The following is a 22,469-nucleotide window of genomic DNA, read 5'->3' as shown; positions in this document are numbered from 1 at the left end:
GCTTGTAAGCTCAAGTAGGCTCGAGCTCGTTTTCAGGCTCGGCTTGAACTCGAGTTCGATTATGGGCTCGCTTGTTTGGAAATTTTATTTTGCGAAAAATCAAAGTGATTTCAATGATTTTATCATCATTGATTATTCCAATATAAATTTTTTTTTTATATAAAATATTTTTTTACTATACAATAATAATCGAGTTCTTCATGAGCTTTTCGAGCCGAGCCCGAACTCACAACGATCCGAGCTTTGACGAGTCGAGCCCGAACTGTTCGCGAGCTTGTCAGACTCATTATCAACCTAATAAAGGGTAATTATAAGGATAGGATAGGATAGGGTTGTGGAGATGTTGGAACTTTTATGTTTTTTTAGTGGGAGAAGAATTATAAGAGGAATGGAGATTATTATAAAAAGATGAGGATCAGAAGGATGTTATCTTGGGGATATAAAAGCATTATTCCCCTCCACACGCACACACAAGGAAGAGGGATACTGATTAGGTAGAAAAGACACTTTACTCATCCGAAGAGAAATGAGTGAAAAAATTAGTGAACTTATCTTAGTAACTTTTTCAATTGTCATATACTTCCTCCGTTTAGAAATAGTTACACCGTTTCTACTTTTCACGCATGCCGATGTATGATTTCAACCATTAATATCTTTAATTATCAATAAGTAAAAATTATAAAAAGTTGATATTAAAAAAATTTACATCGAGACAAATCTAACAAGATCCCACATGACTATATTTTTCCTAAAATATAAATCACCAAAGACAATGTAAGTGTAAGATGTGAATAGTGCACAAAATAGAAATGGTGCAACTATTTCTTATCGGAGGAAGTATATTCCAATTTACTCCCATATGGATTACAAAGGGTAACCAATAATTTTATTCTCATCCCACTCGCCAATTCCATATCCTTATCCCAACATTCTCTTTAACTTAGAGGCATTGTACACTAAAAAAGTAATTAAGCTGTTCGACTCCCACAAAAATTTAAGCCAAGGACACCTCTAATGCATAAACCAAGAACACCTCTAAACAAATAACGTTGGAGCTATTAGAGCGGGATCCACTTATTGAGGAATACGGCTTTTAAGTGCGGCTAGAATCTTTTACATATTTGGATAAACCACCTCGATCTAATATTATGATTACAGAAAGACTATTGTTAATAAATGTACAAACACTATGTTTTATGACAAAGCAGGAGAATTCTTTCTAAGTTCGAAAGTTAACCACCTCTCAAACATTTAAGACAACAAGTAAAACTCTAAACATCCAAGAAATAAGCAATATAGCTTATTATTTTCGCGTCTTCTGTTTCATAGTGACCTGGGGAAAAGAAGATAGTAGAATAGACAAAACAGTAAACAAGAATTAGGAATCCTATCCTAAAGATGGAAACGGGAAGTACTAGCACAACATTTTGCAGCTTCATCATGTATATATCATCTTCAATGACAGTATAATAATATGAATTTGGACAACATGGCAAAACATGCTGGGTGATGAAGTGCTCCTTGTTGGAATTAGGAGAAGCATGAGTTGATGGATAAAGGAACTCAAGAAACTACTTTGAGCCTAGATAGAACTGTTATTGTTAGGCATAGTAGGAACAATTTTATGCAAGGGCGGCGTTAAGCATGTGCGACATAGACAACCGCACAGGGCCACCAAAAATTAGGCCCTATATACTATTTTTATATTAATAGATATTGACTCATCCTATGTATATTTTTTTAGAGAATGTATTGTGTCGGACTCGTCCAACCATAATCTTTGGTCGGACGACTTTCAGGTGGTTCCAATTTCTTTTCAGTTAGTCTTAATTTTTTCAGGTAGTCTTCATTTTCTTTCAGGTAGTCCATTATTTCTTTCAGTTGGCCCATTGTTTCTTTCAGTTGGTCCAGTTTTTGTTTCAGTTGGTCCATTATTTGTTTCAGTTGGTATACATATTACGAAACAAAGTCCAACTGAAAGAAAACAAAGTCCAACTGAAAGAAAACAAAGTCTAACTCAAAGAAAAACAAAGTCCAACTGAAAGAAAACAAAGTCCAACTGAAAAGAAAACAAAACACTAACCTCTGCTTTCTCTCACTTTCTCTTCTTCTTCATTATTAAACAACCCTCATTTCCTTTTCACTTCAACAGTTCTGACCACCAAAGACGTCCGCGGGCACCTAAACCGTCCAACCAGGTGCGTCACCGCCGGCAAAATTAACCCGAGTGGGCCACTTATCCGAAGTAACAGATAAGACATACAAAAAAAAAAATCAGCGTTCAGCACACACTTGTTCTTGTCATTCTTGGTTTGTTTCAAAGTCCTCAACTTTTATCGTAAATCCTGATTATTATTCTATGAATGTACTTAATTTTGTGTTATCATAGCTTGTTTTAGATTTCTTTCGCATCAAAATTGAAACTATGATATCTATTGAGTTAGGACATATATTGGCAGGTTGCAGAATTAGGTAGAATTTTGTTTGAGAGGTGTATTTGGGTGCGTAAATGGTGTTTCTGGGATGCGATGGAGTTAGTGGTGGTTGAGTGAGAAGGAGGGAGGGGTAAAGGGAAAGAAGGGCGGCGAAGTCTGCATTCTGGCCATTTGAGTATTAGATATGTAATTGGATAGTAACTATGTTACTCTTTTTTATATAATTTTTAACCCTTGAATGATGTTAAACACCTCATATTTATACGAATAACAAAATAAGTCATACGCCGAATATAACTCATATTAGATTTAAACACCATGTAAAATCCTTACTTTAAAGGTCATGGTAAAAACATGAACTTATTAACTATTAATACATATATAGTAAAAGATAAGATTATAACACATAGTTACTATTCATTAAGCTAACTAATTAATACAAAATGGTTCTGTTTGGGGAAGCATTTTAGCTACCTTAAATGATAAGATGCTAACATATTTTAGGTGCTAAAATGATTAGTAGTGTTTGGGGAGAACCTGAAATAAAATTTCAGGTGGGTATGACTTAAATAATAAGTTAAAAAAATTACCTTTTCACAATCAGGTGACTTAAATTTTGGAAAATATTTCCAAAATTTTGACAACAACTAATTTTGCTAAAGTAATTTATCAACTTAATCAACTGATTTTGCCAAACAGTTAAACTAGTAGTTACCTTATCAGTTTCAGCACCTTATCAGTTTCACCACCTTATTAGTTTCAGTTAACTTATCAGTTTCAGTTTATTTTCAACTAGTAATGCCAAACAGAGCAAATATAAACTCTTGTCTAGATGCAAAGAAACTAAAGTCAATGGAGACCAATATTAAAAACACAACTTATTGAAAAGGGGTGTTTGATTTTATATCAATAATGTTAATGTGTTAATATATTTTTTTTATAATCCAAAATTTAAAATTTGACACACATTGTACTTTTAATGTATTAAGAAATATACTAATATTATCTTCATTGTATATGACCTGCTTGGTAAAGTTGTATTACCAATCAATACCACAAGTTTGGTAATATTAACATGAAAATTCCTTTATTAGAAAATTATGTCAACATGTACTACTATTACTATCATTTATGACCACCACCAAACAATCCGATTTGTATGGACCTAGTTCACGGTAAAATCAGTGTGCATGAGGCTCATGCACATGAATCTGAGACACACACTATTATAATACACATAAATCCACTATATCACAAACATATACACTAAATAGAGAGGAATACACTATCATTAACAAATACACTAACACAAAGAAACACTATTACAATAGCTCTTGCAAAAAAAAAAAAAAACATTATAGCACATAAAAACACACTATACCACATACAAACACACTATGTCGAAACTGACAATATTATCCTAATATTCTATAACAAGTTCAATTGTACAATCAATTATATTACACAGAAACACATTATATCATAAACAAATACACTATTGTCAGAAAGAAATACACCATATCACAAACAAATACACTATTGCAGAAAGAAATACACTATATCACAAACACATTACAACACAAAGAAACAATATCACAGATAAATATACAATAGCACAGACAAACACACTATACCACAAACAAACACATTATATCAAAACTGACAATATAATCTTAATCTTCTCTAACAGGTTCAATAGTACAATCAACTTGAAACTGATGCTTTGAACTTGGCAAAAGCGGTTGATTCGAAGAAGTTTGGTCGGTCTCCCATTGAGCTCTTATATGAAGATGTTCTTATGTTAGGTGTTGATTTCTCTTCTTTCTCTATTTCTCATGTTAAAAAGGGGTGGGAACGCGGTGGCTCATTTAGTTGCTAGATGTAATCCAGATAATGGTATTGAACAGTTGTTTGTTGGTTTTTTTTCGCAAGGTGTGTTAGCCTTGGCGGAGATGGATATGAGTTAATAAAATGTTTCACCGTTTCCCCTCAAAAAGAAAAAAGTAAGAACTTAAAAATAGAGAAAATAAAGCAATTATGAGAGAGAAAATTTTACTATTCAAAAAAAAAAAAAAAAAAAAGACAAAATAGTAAAATTTATAATTATTACAACTTATATAACATCTATTGGGTACACCCGATTTATACGAGTTTTTTACCTCACCAAATGGGCGAGCACTATATTAGCATAGTGTTGTCAAAAATGAAAGAAAAACTCCATACTCATCCCATCACAACCTCATCATACTGTACTTGCTTAAATAGTTGAATTCTCCTTGAAAACATACCCAAATTCAAATCCAAACGGTCTCTTTCTGTACTTAGAAACACCCATAAACACTTTCTCTCTCCTCCCCAAATTCCCTCCTTTTTATATCCTTCTTCACATCTTTAAACCTTCAAAAAAACTTATAAAAAAAGAGCAAAAAATATTGTAATTGATCATTCTTCTCCTACCTGAATTTCCACCATGGTTGGTTTCACTCTCCTCATTTATGGGTTTTGCTGATTTTTTTTCTGGGTTGAAATTTAGCTAAGTGGGTTTTTTTTTGTTCTGTTTTTACTAACTCTGTTGTTTATCTTTGTGGGTTAGCAAGGAAAGTGTAAATCAGCAATTTCAAAGAAGGAATTGAAGTTGTCATTAGTTGCTAAAAGACTTTCTATGCTGCAAGATGATGATCATGAAAATCAAAATCAACTTGTTGTAAGTTTATGTACCTCCTAAATTTTATTGCAACAACAACAAGCTTTAGTTCATAAAATGATTTGGTGTCGGCTAACATGAATCGTCATAAGAAATCGTCCTACATTTACTTGTAGAAATGGAAATATAATGGTGTTTTTTTTCTATAATTTTTTGGGATTTTAGTTGTGTTTGCTCAGCAATTTCTGAAGCTCGATGTCAATTTTTGTACTTTCTCCGTTTCAATTTAGTTGTGACTCTTTTAAAATCACAGATTGCTAGGAAATTTCTGGAGAGGAGAGAGATACAGAGAAGTTATTATCTAAAATGAAAGTGTGACAACTAAATTGAAACTTACTAGCAACTAAAATTGAAACGGTGGAAATATGTATTTTTTTGTGGGTGAAGAGGGTTGAAAAATTATTTCACTAGGACATTAGTTTCTGATCATTTTTTTGTGGGAAGTAATTTTTTTCCGGGAACTTTAAACACTAATCAACTGCACATTACCATTAGTCCATTACCATGTCATTAATCATTATCCACCGCACTAAGGAAAGTGGAGTAAAGGGTATATAATTTCTGTTAAAGTAAAGGAAATGTGGAAACTAATTGAACTTTAACCTATTATCTTTTGTTTCTTATTAGCAAATAAAAATTATGATTACAGTTTACAATTAACAACCTAGGACTTAGGAGGAAGGAGTAGAGAATCAATGAGATATTGTGGGTTTAGAATGACCAAGATTAGCCATAATATCCGCAGCTTGATTTGCTTCCCCGAAACAATGGTTGATAAAGGCGGAACTAAAAAATCGAAAGTCCAAATTCGTATATTCGATGATATTAGTCATTAGAGATGGTCTAAGACCCCAAGGGATCTTCCATTGTTTAATCCAATGGACTTGAATTACATAATAAATTAACTTTAAAAAAAATTCGGGCCAATATTAATATGCTCTTTATGCACAGGTATCATTGTGTCCAGAAATTCCAGTGGAATGTGAAAGGTAAACAATCAACCCAAATTAAGTTCATTTTCTCTGAACTAAATACTCCATATTCTTAGATAGCTTGTTTGCTCTAAATGCTAACTAAGTCATGTTTGATACAAAATGATTGATGAAGCGCCAAGCCATCAAAGGACATAAGTGATGACACACTATCTGAAGATATTATAATATCCAAGTCTTCGCAAAATCGAACGAAATATGGAAGGTAAGCTCGATTTTAATTTAGTAGTATAATGCATTTATCACTTTCTAAGTGTGTGAAATGCAACTAGATTAGATATTTTTATGTTTGTTTTGATATTTGGTCACGTTTATTGCTACATTGTGATCTTATGCTTGAAATTCTTTTCTCGAAGCCATAAGCGGGGGAGGGTCATTAGTGATGATGAGTTCTCCGAAGATGATAGAGAACTCATTGTTTGCATTCAACCAACAAATAAGGAAAGGTAAATCCCTCCATGTGAAATTAACTTCGACTTGTGCATTTTGCATTTTGACAAATAAAATCAGCTTACCAACGAGGTAGTTCTTGGTGATGATGGTAGGATATCCACCTCATGTTCCTCCTCACATGTGCTTTGTTTAATAATTTCAACATACATGTATACTATTCTAAATATGCATGCCATTTCCTTTGATTACAACTATTAAAATGGAGGATGTGCAAACTACAAAGTATAGAAAAAACTACCAATTGTCCCCTGTATTATATCCTCCTTATTTACTGTTTTCTTGATTTGATGAAATTGTGCGATATGGATCTTATCGAAGAAGTAAACCGAAGAGGATCAAAAGCATTGCTTCATGCAACAATGAGAATAGGAAGGCTACTAGTAATCCAGGAGCTCAAAAACTGTAAGTGCATCAACTAAATTTCTAGCTTTTTATGTGCTGACATATCTTATTTTGTCATTGTCTACTACTTTCTCTATTTAGATTTGTTCACATTGTTTTAATTGTAAATCACTTCCTCGTCTCTCATCACTGTGTACTTGTGCATACTAATGATGCTACATATGGACAGTCAAAGTTTGGACTTAAGTGATCCTATATCAACGGGTAGAAAGTCGTCTCCCATGAAGCGAGCAGAAGAGATCCAAGCAAATCTGTCAACTGAATATCCTAGCTTTGTCAAACTGATGATGAAATCGCATGTTTCTGGGGGGTTTTGGTTGGTAAGCGAGCAAAAACATGGTTGACATATCAAAAGCTAACAGATTTATGGCATAACTAGTGCTAGGTATATATGTGTATGTATCTTAATGTTGCTTGCTTTTGTGATGGATAGGGTCTGCCGAAGAAATTTTGTGATGATCATCTCCCTATGTGTGACTGTAAAGTAGTGTTAGTGGATGAAGCTGGAAAAGAATCTAGCACAGTTTATTTAGCTGGGAAAGTTGGTCTGAGTGGTGGATGGAGGGGGTTTTCTATTGAGCATAAGTTACTTGAGGGCGATATGTTGGTTTTCCATCTAATTGCCCCTGCAAAATTTAAGGCAAGCTTCTCAATTTCATACTTTATTCTTGAAGTTTCTTTTTTCGTGTGTATAAGCTGGTTTTGACATGAGTTCAAACAGGCATATTTGGATATAAATCACACACACAAACAGTGAATTCGTTTTAAATTTTTGGTCTGGCCATGCTTAGCTGATTACCAGTCGTGAGTTGTGATTGCACTAGGCAGCTCTTGCTAAGAAATTCTTGAAGAAGTTCCATTCCTGAGTAGAGTAGAGACTTGATTGGTTTGACTAGAAGAAGTCGAATCTACCTAGGGGCTAGGGGGGACTAGATAAGCGAATTCCCCTATTTCTTAAGTACAACCTTATATGGATTTGTCAACCAAACAATCTCGTCGTCTTCTAATTATCATATGCCAAACAAATGAGGCCAATGAGTTCTCTTAATTCTTGCATACATACTTTTTGAAGCCTAGTGTCTTTCACTGGTTACGATACTTTTTCACCTCACATATGCAATTGTTCTACAGATATATATTGTAAGAGAACACGATTTTGGTGAAGTTGATGGAGCTTTAAGTCTTTTAACCTTGGATCCTGGTCTTGGACAGCAAAAATTAGGTAATATAGCTCACTCCTATGACAATGCTATGTATTTCATGTGAAAAATACTAAAAAACAACAGTTTGGTGAAGCACAGATGGTGCAATGACATTAATAAACTTTGTGTTATGACATATTTTCACTCCCTTGCTCTCCACCAATTCGTTTGGTCTAAGTTGGACTCGTTATGTATGAAGTGCTGCATAATGAAAGATTGTCACTGATTTCCATAACTTTTCAACCATCTAATAACAGAAGAAAATACTCAAAAGGTGCTGCAAATAGAAGATAACTACCCTATGGTGGACTACCTGTCTCAAAGCAGCAGTGACGTTGATTTGGGATCTGAAGTACTTGACGGGCTGCGTTTCTCAGATTCTGACATAGACTTTGAAAGAGTTGAAAGCTTTGAGAACTTTAACATCATTGTCGATGGCCTCATAATAGACTCCAAGTTCTCTGACACTACTAGAAAGAAGTACTACGAGCTTTGCTGTTGCGAAAGATCTTTTTTGCACGAGACTTTTCTTAAGGGACTGAACTGTAATTTGGTAGTTGGGATTATTTCGGAGACCATCAACATTGCAGATGCCATCAAATCATGGAAGAACGGATCTACCTCACATGAAGATCTTCAGATTTGGGAAAAAACATTGAAGGGATTTGAGTTGCTAGGCATGAAAGTAGATTTCTTGCTTGCTCGCATCAACCAACTTCTAGGCCGAGCTTTGGAACTTAAAGCTGATGAATCAAACAGGTTGAAAGAAAGTATAATCAAGAGAACTTTAGCTGGGGAGAGAATGAAGGCGATTGAAGATAAATTCACACAGCTTAAAGATATAATGGAGAAGATCAATTTTGAGATGGATGCCGAGATAAAGATGGCAAGTGCTCGGAAACTGGGAATTGCTGCTGTTTAACATTTGAATACTACTATATATCAGTTGATATGCAAGCAGCCAAGCAAAGACTACAGAGCAGTTTCTTTTGTCCCCAAAATTCGAAACTTGGAGGCTCTTTTTGCGCGGCAGTTTTTTGTATAAATTTTTGGACATGTAATCATGTATATTCCTAAGGAAGGGAAAGTTTTTGTATAGCTAAAATCACAGGTTCACATGTCACATTTGTAGATCAGAGAAATATGCTGATTGCTGATAATCTTCACTTCTTCAGCATATGGTTAATGTTGTTGATATTTTCTGGACAGTAGTGTTATATGGTTGAATATCAAGGAAATAGCTGCTGTTCTGTAATAGTTCAACTTTCAATATTGAGTTCTATTAGATTTAATCTTTTTCTAGCAGGTATAATGAGCCTAAAACAAAATCCTAAACCCTTTGCCACCCTGGTAAGGTGGTGGATGCTGATGCACCGCCGCTGCACTGCCGTCCTTCCCTCTATCAATTTTTTTTTTCTTCAAGGGTAACACCAAACGAAGTGTGTGAAATCTTCAGGCAAAACAAGGTAGTACGGTAGTACCTAACTAGCATAGCCATTTGTACTTAATACAAGAGATATCCAATGATCACAAAGAAGTGTGTTAAATGAATTTATATAGCTATGCTGATACTGATATACTGGTTCATGATAATACATAAAAGCCTGACGGATAATATATGGATTTATATAGCTAGGCTAAAATAAAACATACTATATAGTACTACCTTGTGTAAAGTAGTCTTGGATTGAAAATAAATTCATGTGTTTTTTTAAAATAAAAATTAATTCATTGATTTAAAATCATACTACATTTACAAAATAAAGCAAAACCAACAAATACACATCAAAATGGATCAAACAAAAATCTATTATGGCAAAATCATGATCATTGATAAAAATCTAACAAATTTGCAAATCTTCTTTCACATAGCTACAACCTTTTACTAGAGTTTTTTTTTTTTACAGTAGTACTTTTGGCCTAGAACTTAATATTATTGTAGATGAAGAATTGACAACTCAACATACGAGTACTTACATATAACACATTACATGAATAAACAACTCTCCGTTAGAATAGAAAGCCTTGTTGTAAATAAAAACTTAAAAACAAACTATAAAGAGTACAAACGAGGTTTACCATCGTCTAATAAGGGTTATGGTAGCTCCTACACAAGAAAAAACTAGGGTCAAGGTTGACCTATCCCGCCCCCACCAAATAATCCATGAAGGATAAGTATAACCATGGCTAGCACCACCAAACACTTGGCTGATTTTAACTCATTTTTGCAGTTTTGTTTTTCTTTTTTTAGCTTTTTCTCAGAAAGTTGAAGGGTTGATGTTGTATTCGTAAAATGAAATGTATATAGAGAGGTTTTTAAGGGGAAATAAACATGTTGAGATAATTCACATTATTTATTTCAGTTAATACAGTTGTTTACTGAAAAATGGATCATAATTATACATGTATGTATGTTTACCACTTTCATTTCATATTTTTGTTTGTGGTAGAGCACTTTTAAAGATTTTGGCTCAAGTCAAATCCTTCAAGCTCACTTCACCTTCATCATTACTATATCATATTCATGATTCTTCTGATATCAGAAACCCTTATTCTGTGGAAAAAGGAGATACTAATGGATTTTTTTTATAATAAAGACTTTATATCGTATACGCTCTAATACATTATGTTTTACAAGTCGTAAGTCATACGTTATGTTCTTATTTCTTAAAAAAAAAAAAAGTAAAATGAACTCACTTGCAAGGAGGGAAAATATTAGAAATTCCTTTTTACAAGAGGCGAGATTCAATCTCAAAATTGATCAAAGGTTATGCCTACATCATTAGATTTTCACCTACTGCTCAGCGTTGTGATCTTATGAAGAAAACATTTCCGGAGTTTGGACCATTATGTACTAAACATTAGTTGCAAGGAACTATTTAGAATTCATAAAGAAGATTTGTTTTAAATTTTTATTCAAGACAAATTGAATGATCTTAATGTTGACCAACATAAGTTCTAAAATTAGAATTAGTTGATTTTAATTTTTATGTATAGAAAATGCATCATTTAACAATTTATTAATACCCAGACACCTTTTTTTGGCAATATTTGCTTGCATTATCAGTTGAAAGGTACATAATTTTTTGAAAACTGGAAACGAGAATTCAGCAATCAGCATTCATCAGTATAATGCTCTGAGGAATTATACATGGACTGTCAATTACTACAAAACTACTGCAGCATCAAAATTAGCCATTTCACAGATATTTGCTATTGTATTGTTATTATGCATTACATCTTTCGACGCCAAAATTATATAATTGCCTCGCCATCAGCTTGGCTTCAGCAACGACACAGATAAACTCAATCGTGTTGGAAATAATGTAGGATCCTTGTAGTCGTTCAGGTTAACACAAATCATCGCGACATAATCCATTGAAGCAGCTGGAAAGCTTGAGTTCAAAGAGTAAATACCTCTCTGGCATTTGAAAAGTTCACCGCGCAATATACCCCACCAAAACATAAACAGTGTATCAGACTTCTGTTTTTATGTCTTCTGAGTCAAAGGAGATCTGAAGAAAGAAAGCAGAGAATCAAGATCACGTAAAATATACTAGCCACAGCAACCAAAAAATAACCAACCCACAAAAAGACTTAAAATAGCCAACTCTAGAAATCCAACATAATGTACGAGGACCAAGTTAAGGGATCAAGGAAATAGCTTCGCTATCCAGGTAAGATATTGCCCTAGTTACGAGACCAACGTCTAACACTTTGCTAGATAGCCTCACACGTAACAATTAATATGGATACTTCCTCTGTCCCAAAGCTAAGTGAACATTGCTCAAGGGCACGGAGATTTAAGAAAGGAGAAAAAATAGTGCGATTGGGAGTGGTTAACTACAAAGACAATGAAGAGAGAAAAAAAAAACTTAACAAAAGTCATATGTTTAATTAACTCTCAGACATCCCAAAGTGGAGTATAAGTTCACTTAGCTTCAGGACAGGAGTATAAAACAACCTAAATTCGTTTATAGTGTTATACAGCATATTATTCCTGGATCAAAAAAAGCTCCAATTCTGAAATCATTCTACATTTACCTTTAGTAATGCTCCTTAGTACTAAGAAGAATGCTCTATCCATTTTCTTCCTCACTCTATGAAGAACTTCTTCCTGAATGACTGGAGCGACTTGCCAGAAACTAGTTTGAACTCACACCCCAAGTCAACCTCTAACAGTCGATGGTTTTCTTTAGAGCGACTCATCACAAAATTAACATTCATACCATCGCCTTTACAACTTCTGATAGGAGAATTCAAGAGGAAGACCTGAGATTGACAAAAAAAAATAGAATCAGATCCTGAATGACATCATTTGATAGCATATAATGAGAGGCAAGTTCAGAACCCTGGTGGCCAGGTCCCTGATATATATATATGTATCTATATGTATGTATGTATGTATATGTATGTATATATATATATATATATATATATTATATATAATATATATATATATATATATATATAAAAGTGAGTTCATATGAGAATCCATACTTTATATGATAAATGAGAATGAATTTTACACGCTATAACTCTCATGAATAAGTGACGTAACTCTAATGAAAAAGTGATGTAACTCCAAAAACAAAATATTTGAAAAAAAAATTCAAAAAAAAACAATTTTTTCTTTGAATTCAAAATTTTTTAGAGGGATATAACTCTAATGAATAAGTGTTGTAACTCTAAACCAGTCGTGTGATTGAGATTCATTCTCATTTCTCATGTAAGGAGCATTCTCATGTGATCTTGCCTCTATCTCTATTATATATATATAAGGGCAAGATCACATGAGAATGCTCCTTACATGAGAAATGAGAATAAATCTCAACCACACGATTGGATTAGAGTTACAATACTTGTTCATTAGAGTTATACCCACCTAAAAAATTAGAGCCAAAAATAAAATTCAAATTTTGAATTTTTTTTCTAATATTCTTTTTTCTTTGAGTTATATCACTCTTTCATTAGAGTTACAACACTTATTCATAAGAGTTATAGCGCGTCAATATCATTCTCATTTCTCATATAAGTATGCATTCTCATATGAATTCACTTCTATATATATATATAGGGGGAGGATCACATGAGAATACTCCTTACATGAGAAATGAGAATGAATCTCAACCACTCGATTGGATTAGAGTTACAACACTTATTCATTAGAGTTATACCCTTGAAAAAAATTCAAGCCCAAAAAAAAACAAAAAAAAATTCGAATTTTTTTTCCGAATTTTTGTTTTTTTGGAGTTACATCACTTTTTCATTAGAGTTACATCACTTGTTCATTAGAGTTATAGCGTGTAAAATCCATTCTCACTTCTCATGTAAGTATGCATTCTCATATGAACTCACTTTTATATATATATATATATATATATATATATATATATATATATATATATATATATATATATATATATATATGTGTGTGTGTGTGTGTGTGCGCGCGCGCGCGCTGTGAATCACAAATTTAGAGGTAGGCAAATATTTTGGAATAGAGGGAGACTCACATATGTATATGCCCCAGCAATTGCCCCTACAAAGTAAATTATCCTTCTTTTTTCAAATGATAAAAATGCTAAAATATGTCTCATACTTGAAGAATGGCCATTTTATTACTCAATAAATCACTACTTAAGTTTTCTTTTCCTGATGCACTTAAGCTTATCCTATAGGAAATTATAGTTGTCTTTTTTTTGTGAAGTACATATAGTCTTATCTTCATCATGAGGATATAATATATACGTCTCCTACCAGGAAAAAGTGCTTGCTTTGGCAGCAAAGTCCAAACAATCTAGAAATATTCTCTAATTTCTCTTCTTTCTATCTTTTCTTTTTTTGCAATGAATATCTATGAAGTGCTATTCATCTCTGAGTACGTACTAGGCCAGCATTACCTAATTCCCCCTGAACCCTTCACTAACTATTAACTACAATGTGAAAAAGGTGTACACGAAAGTGGTATATTTCTAGGCTATTCAACAAAATCAGGTAGCAATACTGTCACACCACAAATAAGGTAACACTGATCTAGGCCTGCTGGTACTCATTTTAAAATTAATAGAAGTGGCAGTAACTGATACTCCTATTTAGTAAAGTACTTATGCTAGAAAGCAAATGAGGTAAAACAGAAAAGACAGGATAATAGAGACTTGATCTACTCATGGTCTAGTACCCAACTTCTAACCAATACAGGTATAAATAAAGTTCCAAGATGATCTATCCCTACATATTGCTCTACTTACTTGCTGACCCCAATGTGTGCCATTTTGAACACTGGGGGCCGTTGTCAGCTCAATCTCAGCTGTAGCTGGACTTTCACTTCTTCCCTGAGATACGAAACCATACAGCAAATAAGTATCAAGGCAATTCTTAGAGGAATCAAGCATACTCTGGACAGAAATGAAGTTCAACTCACGCGGAAATGAACATCAAACCAGCCTCCGAAGCCAGAGAACTTTGTATCCTCACCCAAGATTGATGAGGAAAAATCAGTTTCAATAGTAAGGATATCATCTACTGTGGCAGTCAAACAATCAATCTCCTTGATAATAGCAGCTGTTCCGATGACTTGATCAGGATTAAGGTTGTTCCACAATGAAGTCTGAAATTATAAGTGCTCACTTTCAGCAAATTATGACAGCTAAAGAAAGCACAAGGAAGATACGCGTATAATGATAGAAAAGGAACAGGACCTCATCTATTTGCATAACTATTGATATTTACACATACTTTAGTTAAGGCAATAATTTGAGGGAACAGAAATGCAGTTTGTATGTAATTTGGCAGCGAATGTCACATATGAATGTCGAAGATAATGCATCTTCACTTGCAAATATTTATTATTATGGACAACTATTCATCAGTGCTCATACCTTACATAGTAGATGGTAATGGGTTTAAGCCTAATCTAATGAAGAAAATGCAAGTTTGATCTCATAGATGCATTACTTTGGGTATCCACAAAACATATTCCATACTGGATTATTCACAAATTTCATTACTATTCTATCATTTGTTACTAGTACTTTGTATGTAATTTAGCATTGAATGTCAAATATGAATGTTGAAGGTAATGCGTCTTCACCAGCAAACATGTATTATTATGGACAGCTTTTCACCAGTGCTCATATCTTAAATAGTGAATGGTTTAGTCTAGATAAGTGAAGAAAAAGCAAGTTTGATAGCATAGATGCATTACTTTGGCTATTCACATAACATATTCCATGCTTGATTAAACACAAATTTCATCACTATTCTCTCAATTTGCTACTAGCACCTTTTCCCAGACAGGCCAGAGTGACTAGAAAATGCTGTCTGCAACTATGCACCAGAGTAGGAACGATGCTAAGGTTGTGGTAACCCCCAAAGCAAAAAAAAAAAAAAAAAATTGAAAAAAAAACACTTCCTCCGTCCATTTTTTGCGATATTGTTAGTTTGTTACCCATTTGCTTATATGGGTTGGGTCTACCTAATACAATAAATAAATAATGCACGGTTGGATGGTGATGTTGGCTTGCTGACTAGCTCCATCATCATCCGCTGACACACGCTCACCCAGCCTAAAACCCACATGAACCTGACGTGTCAATTAGTTCTGTGTGCATCCCAAAATAACATGGCCTGCACTGAGGCACCAAATAACCACAAAAGCACATGGTCAAAAGCACACAATCATATGACATAGACACGAAGAAAGTACTCATGGGATAACACACATAATTCTCAATATGCATATGAACCAGGAGGAAGTACAAGGGAAACGGAACTTGTAGACGTGAAAAACAGTTAATTCTAAATCCATTGGCGATATGTTTAAGAGCATGAACAGAGCAAGATTCCAAAATCAAAACCCTCCTCAAAAAGATAAACAATATTGTATCTTTTCATTATTCGAATGCAATTGAGGAAAGAAATGACCATCGATACTCAGGTTTCAGTAAAACAGATATATATCCATCCCGTTAGAACAGTTTTACCACTGACCTGTAGGTAGTATTTTCTCTGCTCCTCAGTAAAGGGTTCTGTGAGACTACTCATATCTACACCATAAGAGTTCTTAGTGTCATCAACAAAACCACACCATTCTTCCATAGCTCCATCATAGTGATCCCTTTTCTGATCTATCAAGTGAGACTTTATAGGAGCCAACCATATGCGTGCATGACTTGGATACCTACAACTCCAAAAAAAAACAGTTACGTAATTATCATAAGGATGTTATGCTAGAACGCGACAATTTTATGACAAATATAAGTAGAGCAATGTATAATATCTAAATGAGAAGAGACATCTATGAGAAAAAGTTGCATGTATAACAATTTGATTGAAGCATCCACCAGAAAATAGCCTCTTTGAGTTCCTGTAAATACACTTCTATATAAACCTCTCTAAGCAAATAAATAGTAGTCCTGGAACTGAAGTCGTCGAACGAAAATAAATCGTCAATATTTCATGCAACAAAACTGCCAAAGGTTGCGAAGGATAAATAATTTGATAATTGAAAGCAACCGTCTTCAACTTCAACTGCCAAAGGTTACGAAGGATAATTAGTTTGATAATTGAAAGCAACCATCTTCAACTTCATTGATCACCAAGAATTTAAACCTTGTCTTAAGTGCACAGTTTCATGCAACTAAATCTCAAATCTGCTTGTTAGACCATTAAGTCTACACAATTTCTAGATTTTAAAGCAAAAGCAGCTGAACCAACTCCATATTCAATCACAAAGCTTCGATTACGTAAACTTCCCCAAAATTCCAACTATCGCAAGTCGTCACCCCAATATACTAATAAATGATACATCATTTTATCTTAAGTGAAAAGCTAACAAGCAACTACAGTAGAAGCATACACCACAATCTGCACAGTTACCTTACACACCGGAAATTTTACAAGGACATACAATTGGCCAATCTTATCTATGGAACTCAAACTGATAGATTACCACGTTGTCTCCTTTAGAATGTGAGTGTTAGTCTATCAATCGAGAAAAGCAATTATAAATGTTGTCAACAATACATTCTTTAATTGTTGCATAGACTCACATAAGAGTGTATGGTTACTCAAACTCACACAGAGAGGTAAAGAACATTAGATAGAAGTATAGAACAAAGAGGTTTTCAACTTACTATATTAAAATAAATGGCCTAATATTTTGGGATGATGGTGGTGGTAACTTGTGAAGAAATTGATGTTCAGCCAATATAATTCATTGATTCTTAGTTATACAGCTAGCGTCTTAATATTCTCCATAAGAAACTATAAGTTGAAGTAATGTCCACATTATACAAATATACATAAGCAACAACGGAAATCAGCAAGAAGCCACAAACTTATATATGACTTACATAACTCCTGTAGGCTTCAGCCATCGATCGCGGGCACAAATCACAGAATCAAACATGGACTCGCGCAAAAGGAAGTATCCCATCCACTCTGATATAATTACATCAACTGCTCATCCAATAGCATCACGAGTTATATAACATTCCACTTACCAAGGGGGGAGGGGTAGAAATCCACAAAGTGAAAAAAAAACAAAAACCTTTTTCAGGAAGAGAGATATCTTCCATAGATCCCTCGATGACTTCAACAACACCCTCAAGGCCATTTGCTTTAACAAGCTGCCGAGCATGCTCAGTCATCTTTGTAGCTTCAACTGCATAGACCTTCCGTGCACCTGCTTGAGCTGACCATATTGCAAGAATACCACTACCAGTTCCTACATCCAACACAGTCTTTTTCCACCACAAAAGAAATCACGCTTATATCAGACCCGGAATCAAACTTCTGTGAGCAACCAAATGATTATATGACAAGCATATAGAACACGTTCACTGAAAAAAAGGCTCTTCCTCCATTTAGGAACATTTGTAACCACATCTTCAACCTTTACAATTAAAAAAATTATTTTGGTTGTGGTAAGCTTAACCAGGCAATATTAAAGACTTAAAATTGTCCACTTAAGCTAACAGGCAAACTGGGTGTGGTAAGCTCAATTCTTGAAGGTGTCAAGTTCAGACTTTTTACTTCCGATGGTTGAAATATTATTGTCCAAGTATGACACTCTTCAACATGTTTTCAGAGTATCCAGTGATAATTACAAAATGAACATCAGATTAAAAGATATTCTTTTCTTGACTAACTTGTCAATTCAGGGAAATCATTGCTTAACTCAAAATCCCATCACAGTGATGCCTTGGAACGGTTGTTCAGCAGGTAAGATGTATGAGAAATATAACATTAAAAGAGGATTGCATATCCATTGCAAAGCTAAAAGCCGTTGCGACGGACATGGACATTGACGATAAGAAAAGAAGCATGCTGCATCATCATCCCTATTCCCTACCGATGATGGGAAACGGATGGCACCCTTTCTCGTCCAATATGTCGAAAATTTGGACGATGTCGAAAATTCGAGTATATTTCACGTCTTCTTTTGTTTGACATAGTGTTTTAAATCGGATCCCGAAACTTCGGGGTTATTGGCTCGGAATTTGACCTTGAGGTGGTAGACCTCATAGCGCTGCTCATGTTTCTGGTTGTGGAGAAATCAAGTTCAAAACCTCCCAACCACAAACCCTGATACACTAACGTTGCACACAAACTCTTGTTGATCTCTCAGGGAGGTAATTCTTAGTACTTACTGTTAAGCACTAATAGTATGAAGTTTAATCTAATGGCCCATGTTGCTCATTGTTTGTTCTTACATATGCTGACATGCTTAGAATGACATATTGGCACCACTTACTTGTTTGTGTTTTGTGCTTCAATTTATAGGGGGTTTGTGCTCTTTCTGGTTAATGTATGAGCATCTACATGTTACTCCATGTATATTTATGGTAAGTTTTGAGGGAAGGTCATTTTATGTTTTTGTTTGGAGGTATGTATTTTGTTGCTAATTTCTTCGCTAAGCCATGAATATGGGATTATCACATATGGCTAAGATAAAACCTTTCTCGAACAGGTGTTATTGTTTATGTAGCTGAGATAACACCTTTCTTCAAAGAGGTGTTATCTTTGCTTGAGGAAATACATTAATGCTGCTACCTACAATGACTTTCTTTACTCTTTTTCAAAAATAAAAAATCCTACATCACATATACTGCCTGCTTGAGCTTACCACACCTAAAATAATAGGGCACAAAAGAAAGTCATCAATCCTTAATTTCTTTAACCATGAACGTCCGGTTGAGCTTAGCCCAGCCACTAAACGATATCGTGTATAACTACTAGTGGCGGAAAAAGGCTTGAAATTGTCTTCTCAAGCTAACAGCAAAAAAATCAATATAATGAAAGACACAATGTGCGCCCTCAAGCACCTCCTAACCCACACAAAATGACATAAGAATTTATAGCAACCCAAAACATCCTTTACCCATAACCATTATTTCGCATCAAAGAAACCCTAAAAAAATTCAAAATTCATAATCCTACAATCATACCAAAATGCAACATTACTCTCTATTCCTTTTCAAAGAGCAAAGTAAATCATTCTTGACAATGAACATTTCAACATCAATTACAAAACCCACCATTCTTTCCTCCACAAATACAGCATATAAATTCAAACATAAATAAAACCCCAAAAAAATACTCCTAAAACCCCACAATTTCATAAACAAAATGGAGTTATTTCTCACAAACAAAAGTAATAAACATGAAAAAAGAAGCATGAGAAAAAAGATTAAACCTTTCCAACAAAATGATGTTTGTTCTGAAAAATAGAATTGAAGTAAGCATCCATTCGAACACGATCAGAGAGCATTTCTTTTTGATGGTATAAGAAAGAATATGTGCAGAAATAGTTGGCATAATCCACACCTTTGTCCACTGTTCCTGCAACACCGTTGGCTAAGCCACCACGCTCTCCGCCGCCATTAACAGTTGAGCTTCCCATGTTAAGTTTTTTTCTCTCTACTGTGTGTGGAGTCTTCAACTGTAGTTGGGACTTAAGAGGAGAGAGAAAATTGAGGGAGACTGAAGAGGGAAATAAGTTTAGGGCAACTGGGTTTTTATACTCTCTTCAACTATTGTGGTGATTTTTTTTAAGGTGGGACCCTTTGTATCAAAATGTTGTTTTTTTAGACTTTTTAGAGTGAGCCTTTTCAACAACAAAAAAAAAAAAAAAAAAAAAAAAAAAAGAGTGAGCCTAAAATTTTGGATGAAATGAAATCAACCACACTTTTTTTTTTAAGTGAAGATAATTGGTTCGAATAACAAACACCGCTTCTCGTCAAAAAAAAAAAAAATAACAAACACCGCCAAACTACTAGTGGCGGGAAAAGACTCGAAATTGTCTTCTCAAGCTAACGGCAAAAAAAATCAATATAATGGAAAACACAATGTGCGCCCTCAAGCACCTCCTAACCCACAAAAAGGCTCGAACTGTTTACAAAATGTCTTTTCAAGGCATAAAAGGCTAAACAGTTCATAAGTAAATGCTCCCAACATATTGTTAGGATGAAGATTCGAACAATCAACAATATCCTTGAATTCGGAGTTCACTGAACTACCACATCTCCCTCTGAAATTAATCAAACTTAACTAAATTCATAAGGGTAGATTAATTGGATGTTTCTTAAAAATTTGTTTTATGGTCTCATGTAAGAAGAGATGGGAATTATGTTGTCCGTCATATGACTAAGTTAGTGCTTTTTGGTGTTGAACGAGTTTGGGTACAATCCTGTCTTGTGTAAATATTCCGCTATGAACTTTTAGACACTTTGTTCCTTGATTAATGCTTCAGTTTCCCCTTCAAAAAATTAAAAAAAAAAAACTAATTGGACTTAACTTATGAGGGGAATTGAAGTGAACTTGTGAGTTAGGTTAAGCTAATTAAACTGAATTAAACTTATGTGGGAAATTAATTGAATATAACTGAATTAAACTGAAATATACTTTTAAGTTTGAAAATAAGGGTTGTAATATGAGGCAGCCTTATGCAATCCTACTTAAAGGTTTCCTAATAATTCCTTATATGAAATAAACGTATGTTATCTCCATTCTAGTCTTTGGTCCATCCTAAGATTCTTTCTATATGGTATCTTATTATTCCCTTTCTTTTCTTCAACAAGATATATTAATCTTTGCACGACTTATAACTTGTTAAGCATGTACGAGGTGAAGTGGTGACAGACAAAAAAAAGGAGGGTGACAAGCAAAATTCCTTAGACAACGACGATTTTTTTTTTGTATTTATGACATGTTATAGATTATACAAGATTTCTTTTGGAAAATAGATTGAAAGTTACAAATATTCGTATCTTTCAAAAAAGGAGTAATTGAGACTTTGAGACCGTTTGAGGCGTGTAAACTTATCTAAACCGCACCAATTTGACGTGGGGAAAATTCATTTTCCCCATAATTGTGACTAGCTTACCCCAAAAGCAATTGTCAATCATTCAAGTGGGCTGTCCAAATATGATGGCCCAACAGTCCTTGTCCCAAAATTAGATCAAAATCCATTATTTTACGAATAAAATAATAGGTTAGGGGGGCAATTTGTTGGAGTTTAGAGATCGACCTAGGCACATGTCACGACGAAAGCAATTAAGTTGTGTATTGGTAACTTAAACAACAAAACAAATTCACATTTGGTAATTCTCTACACTCTCTGACTTTTTATTGTCCATTCGACTGACTTAAGCATTGGAGAGTATTCGTCCCCAAATCCTTCGGGCTAGTTTTCTTGTTTTGCAGGTGACTACCATTTTGGAAATTTGACATCACATTCCACAAATCCATACCGTTGATAAAGTCCGACTTGCTATCTACTTCCACAATACTGTTTTTAGCAGAAACAATCATGTTCAAGCATTTTACTTTAACAACAAAAGTTCCTCATTCTCAAAATTAAAGGTTTATGGCTGTAAAAAAAATAAAAATTAAAGGTTTATTTCTTAAAGGTTTATTCAATGCTTTGTTTGCCAAAACTAACACCAAATATAGGCCAATTTGCAATGAAATGTGCATAACACACACTCCTAGAATCTAAATACCCTAACCATTTTCTTTCTCATCTTTTCACTTTTTTAAAAAAAGTTTCAATATCCAATCTATTGGTATCGAAGGGAGGAAAGCTCTAACCAATTGAGCTAGTTATCCCTCGCTATCAAGTAAGAGTTTGTTTACTCCTCTTTACTATCTCTGTTCTTTTCTATTGCAACAATATGTTTGAGAACGACTTTTAAGGCAGTGAAAAAAGTGGATAGTTGAGCATTAATATACCTCTTTAATGAACTGGAATAGGAGAAAAATCAATTCTTAATAA

At 34.1% G+C, this 22,469-nt stretch overlaps 2 protein-coding genes across 4 annotated transcripts; one reads left to right on the top strand and one right to left on the bottom strand.

Moving 5' to 3' along the window:
* The first annotated feature begins 4,596 nt into the window (after positions 1-4,596).
* Positions 4,597-9,493, top strand: LOC104902101 (B3 domain-containing protein Os01g0234100). Of its 3 annotated transcripts, none has more exons than XM_057391149.1 (10): positions 4,597-4,908; positions 5,029-5,139; positions 6,091-6,128; positions 6,247-6,336; positions 6,488-6,577; positions 6,906-6,986; positions 7,156-7,306; positions 7,420-7,626; positions 8,118-8,208; positions 8,446-9,493. In XM_057391149.1, the coding sequence occupies exons 1-10, from the start codon at positions 4,906-4,908 to the stop codon at positions 9,108-9,110; spliced, it is 1,527 nt and encodes a 508-aa protein (XP_057247132.1). In that variant the 5' UTR covers positions 4,597-4,905; the 3' UTR covers positions 9,111-9,493. The 3 variants fall into 3 exon arrangements, with proteins under 3 accessions (XP_057247132.1, XP_010688081.2, XP_057247131.1); XM_010689779.3 differs by having other exon boundaries at positions 6,903-6,986; XM_057391148.1 differs by having other exon boundaries at positions 4,597-4,909; positions 5,033-5,139; positions 6,903-6,986.
* Positions 9,494-11,294: 1,801 nt separating this feature from the next.
* Positions 11,295-20,196, bottom strand: LOC104902100 (protein arginine N-methyltransferase PRMT10). Its single transcript, XM_010689778.4, has 8 exons — positions 19,890-20,196; positions 17,742-17,934; positions 17,545-17,650; positions 16,181-16,370; positions 14,613-14,798; positions 14,440-14,523; positions 12,233-12,460; positions 11,295-11,703 (listed from the first exon to the last, which is right to left on the bottom strand). The coding sequence occupies exons 1-7, from the start codon at positions 20,094-20,096 to the stop codon at positions 12,284-12,286; spliced, it is 1,143 nt and encodes a 380-aa protein (XP_010688080.2). The 5' UTR covers positions 20,097-20,196; the 3' UTR covers positions 11,295-11,703; positions 12,233-12,283.
* Positions 20,197-22,469: the final 2,273 nt, after the last annotated feature.

The sequence above is a fragment of the Beta vulgaris genome, chromosome 8 (assembly GCF_026745355.1).
Source record: "Beta vulgaris subsp. vulgaris cultivar EL10 chromosome 8, EL10.2, whole genome shotgun sequence".
In the NCBI taxonomy this organism is placed as follows: Eukaryota; Viridiplantae; Streptophyta; class Magnoliopsida; order Caryophyllales; family Amaranthaceae; genus Beta; species Beta vulgaris.
The sequence above is the reverse complement of the archived record's forward strand: the minus strand, read 5'-3'. Positions and strand labels throughout refer to the sequence as shown.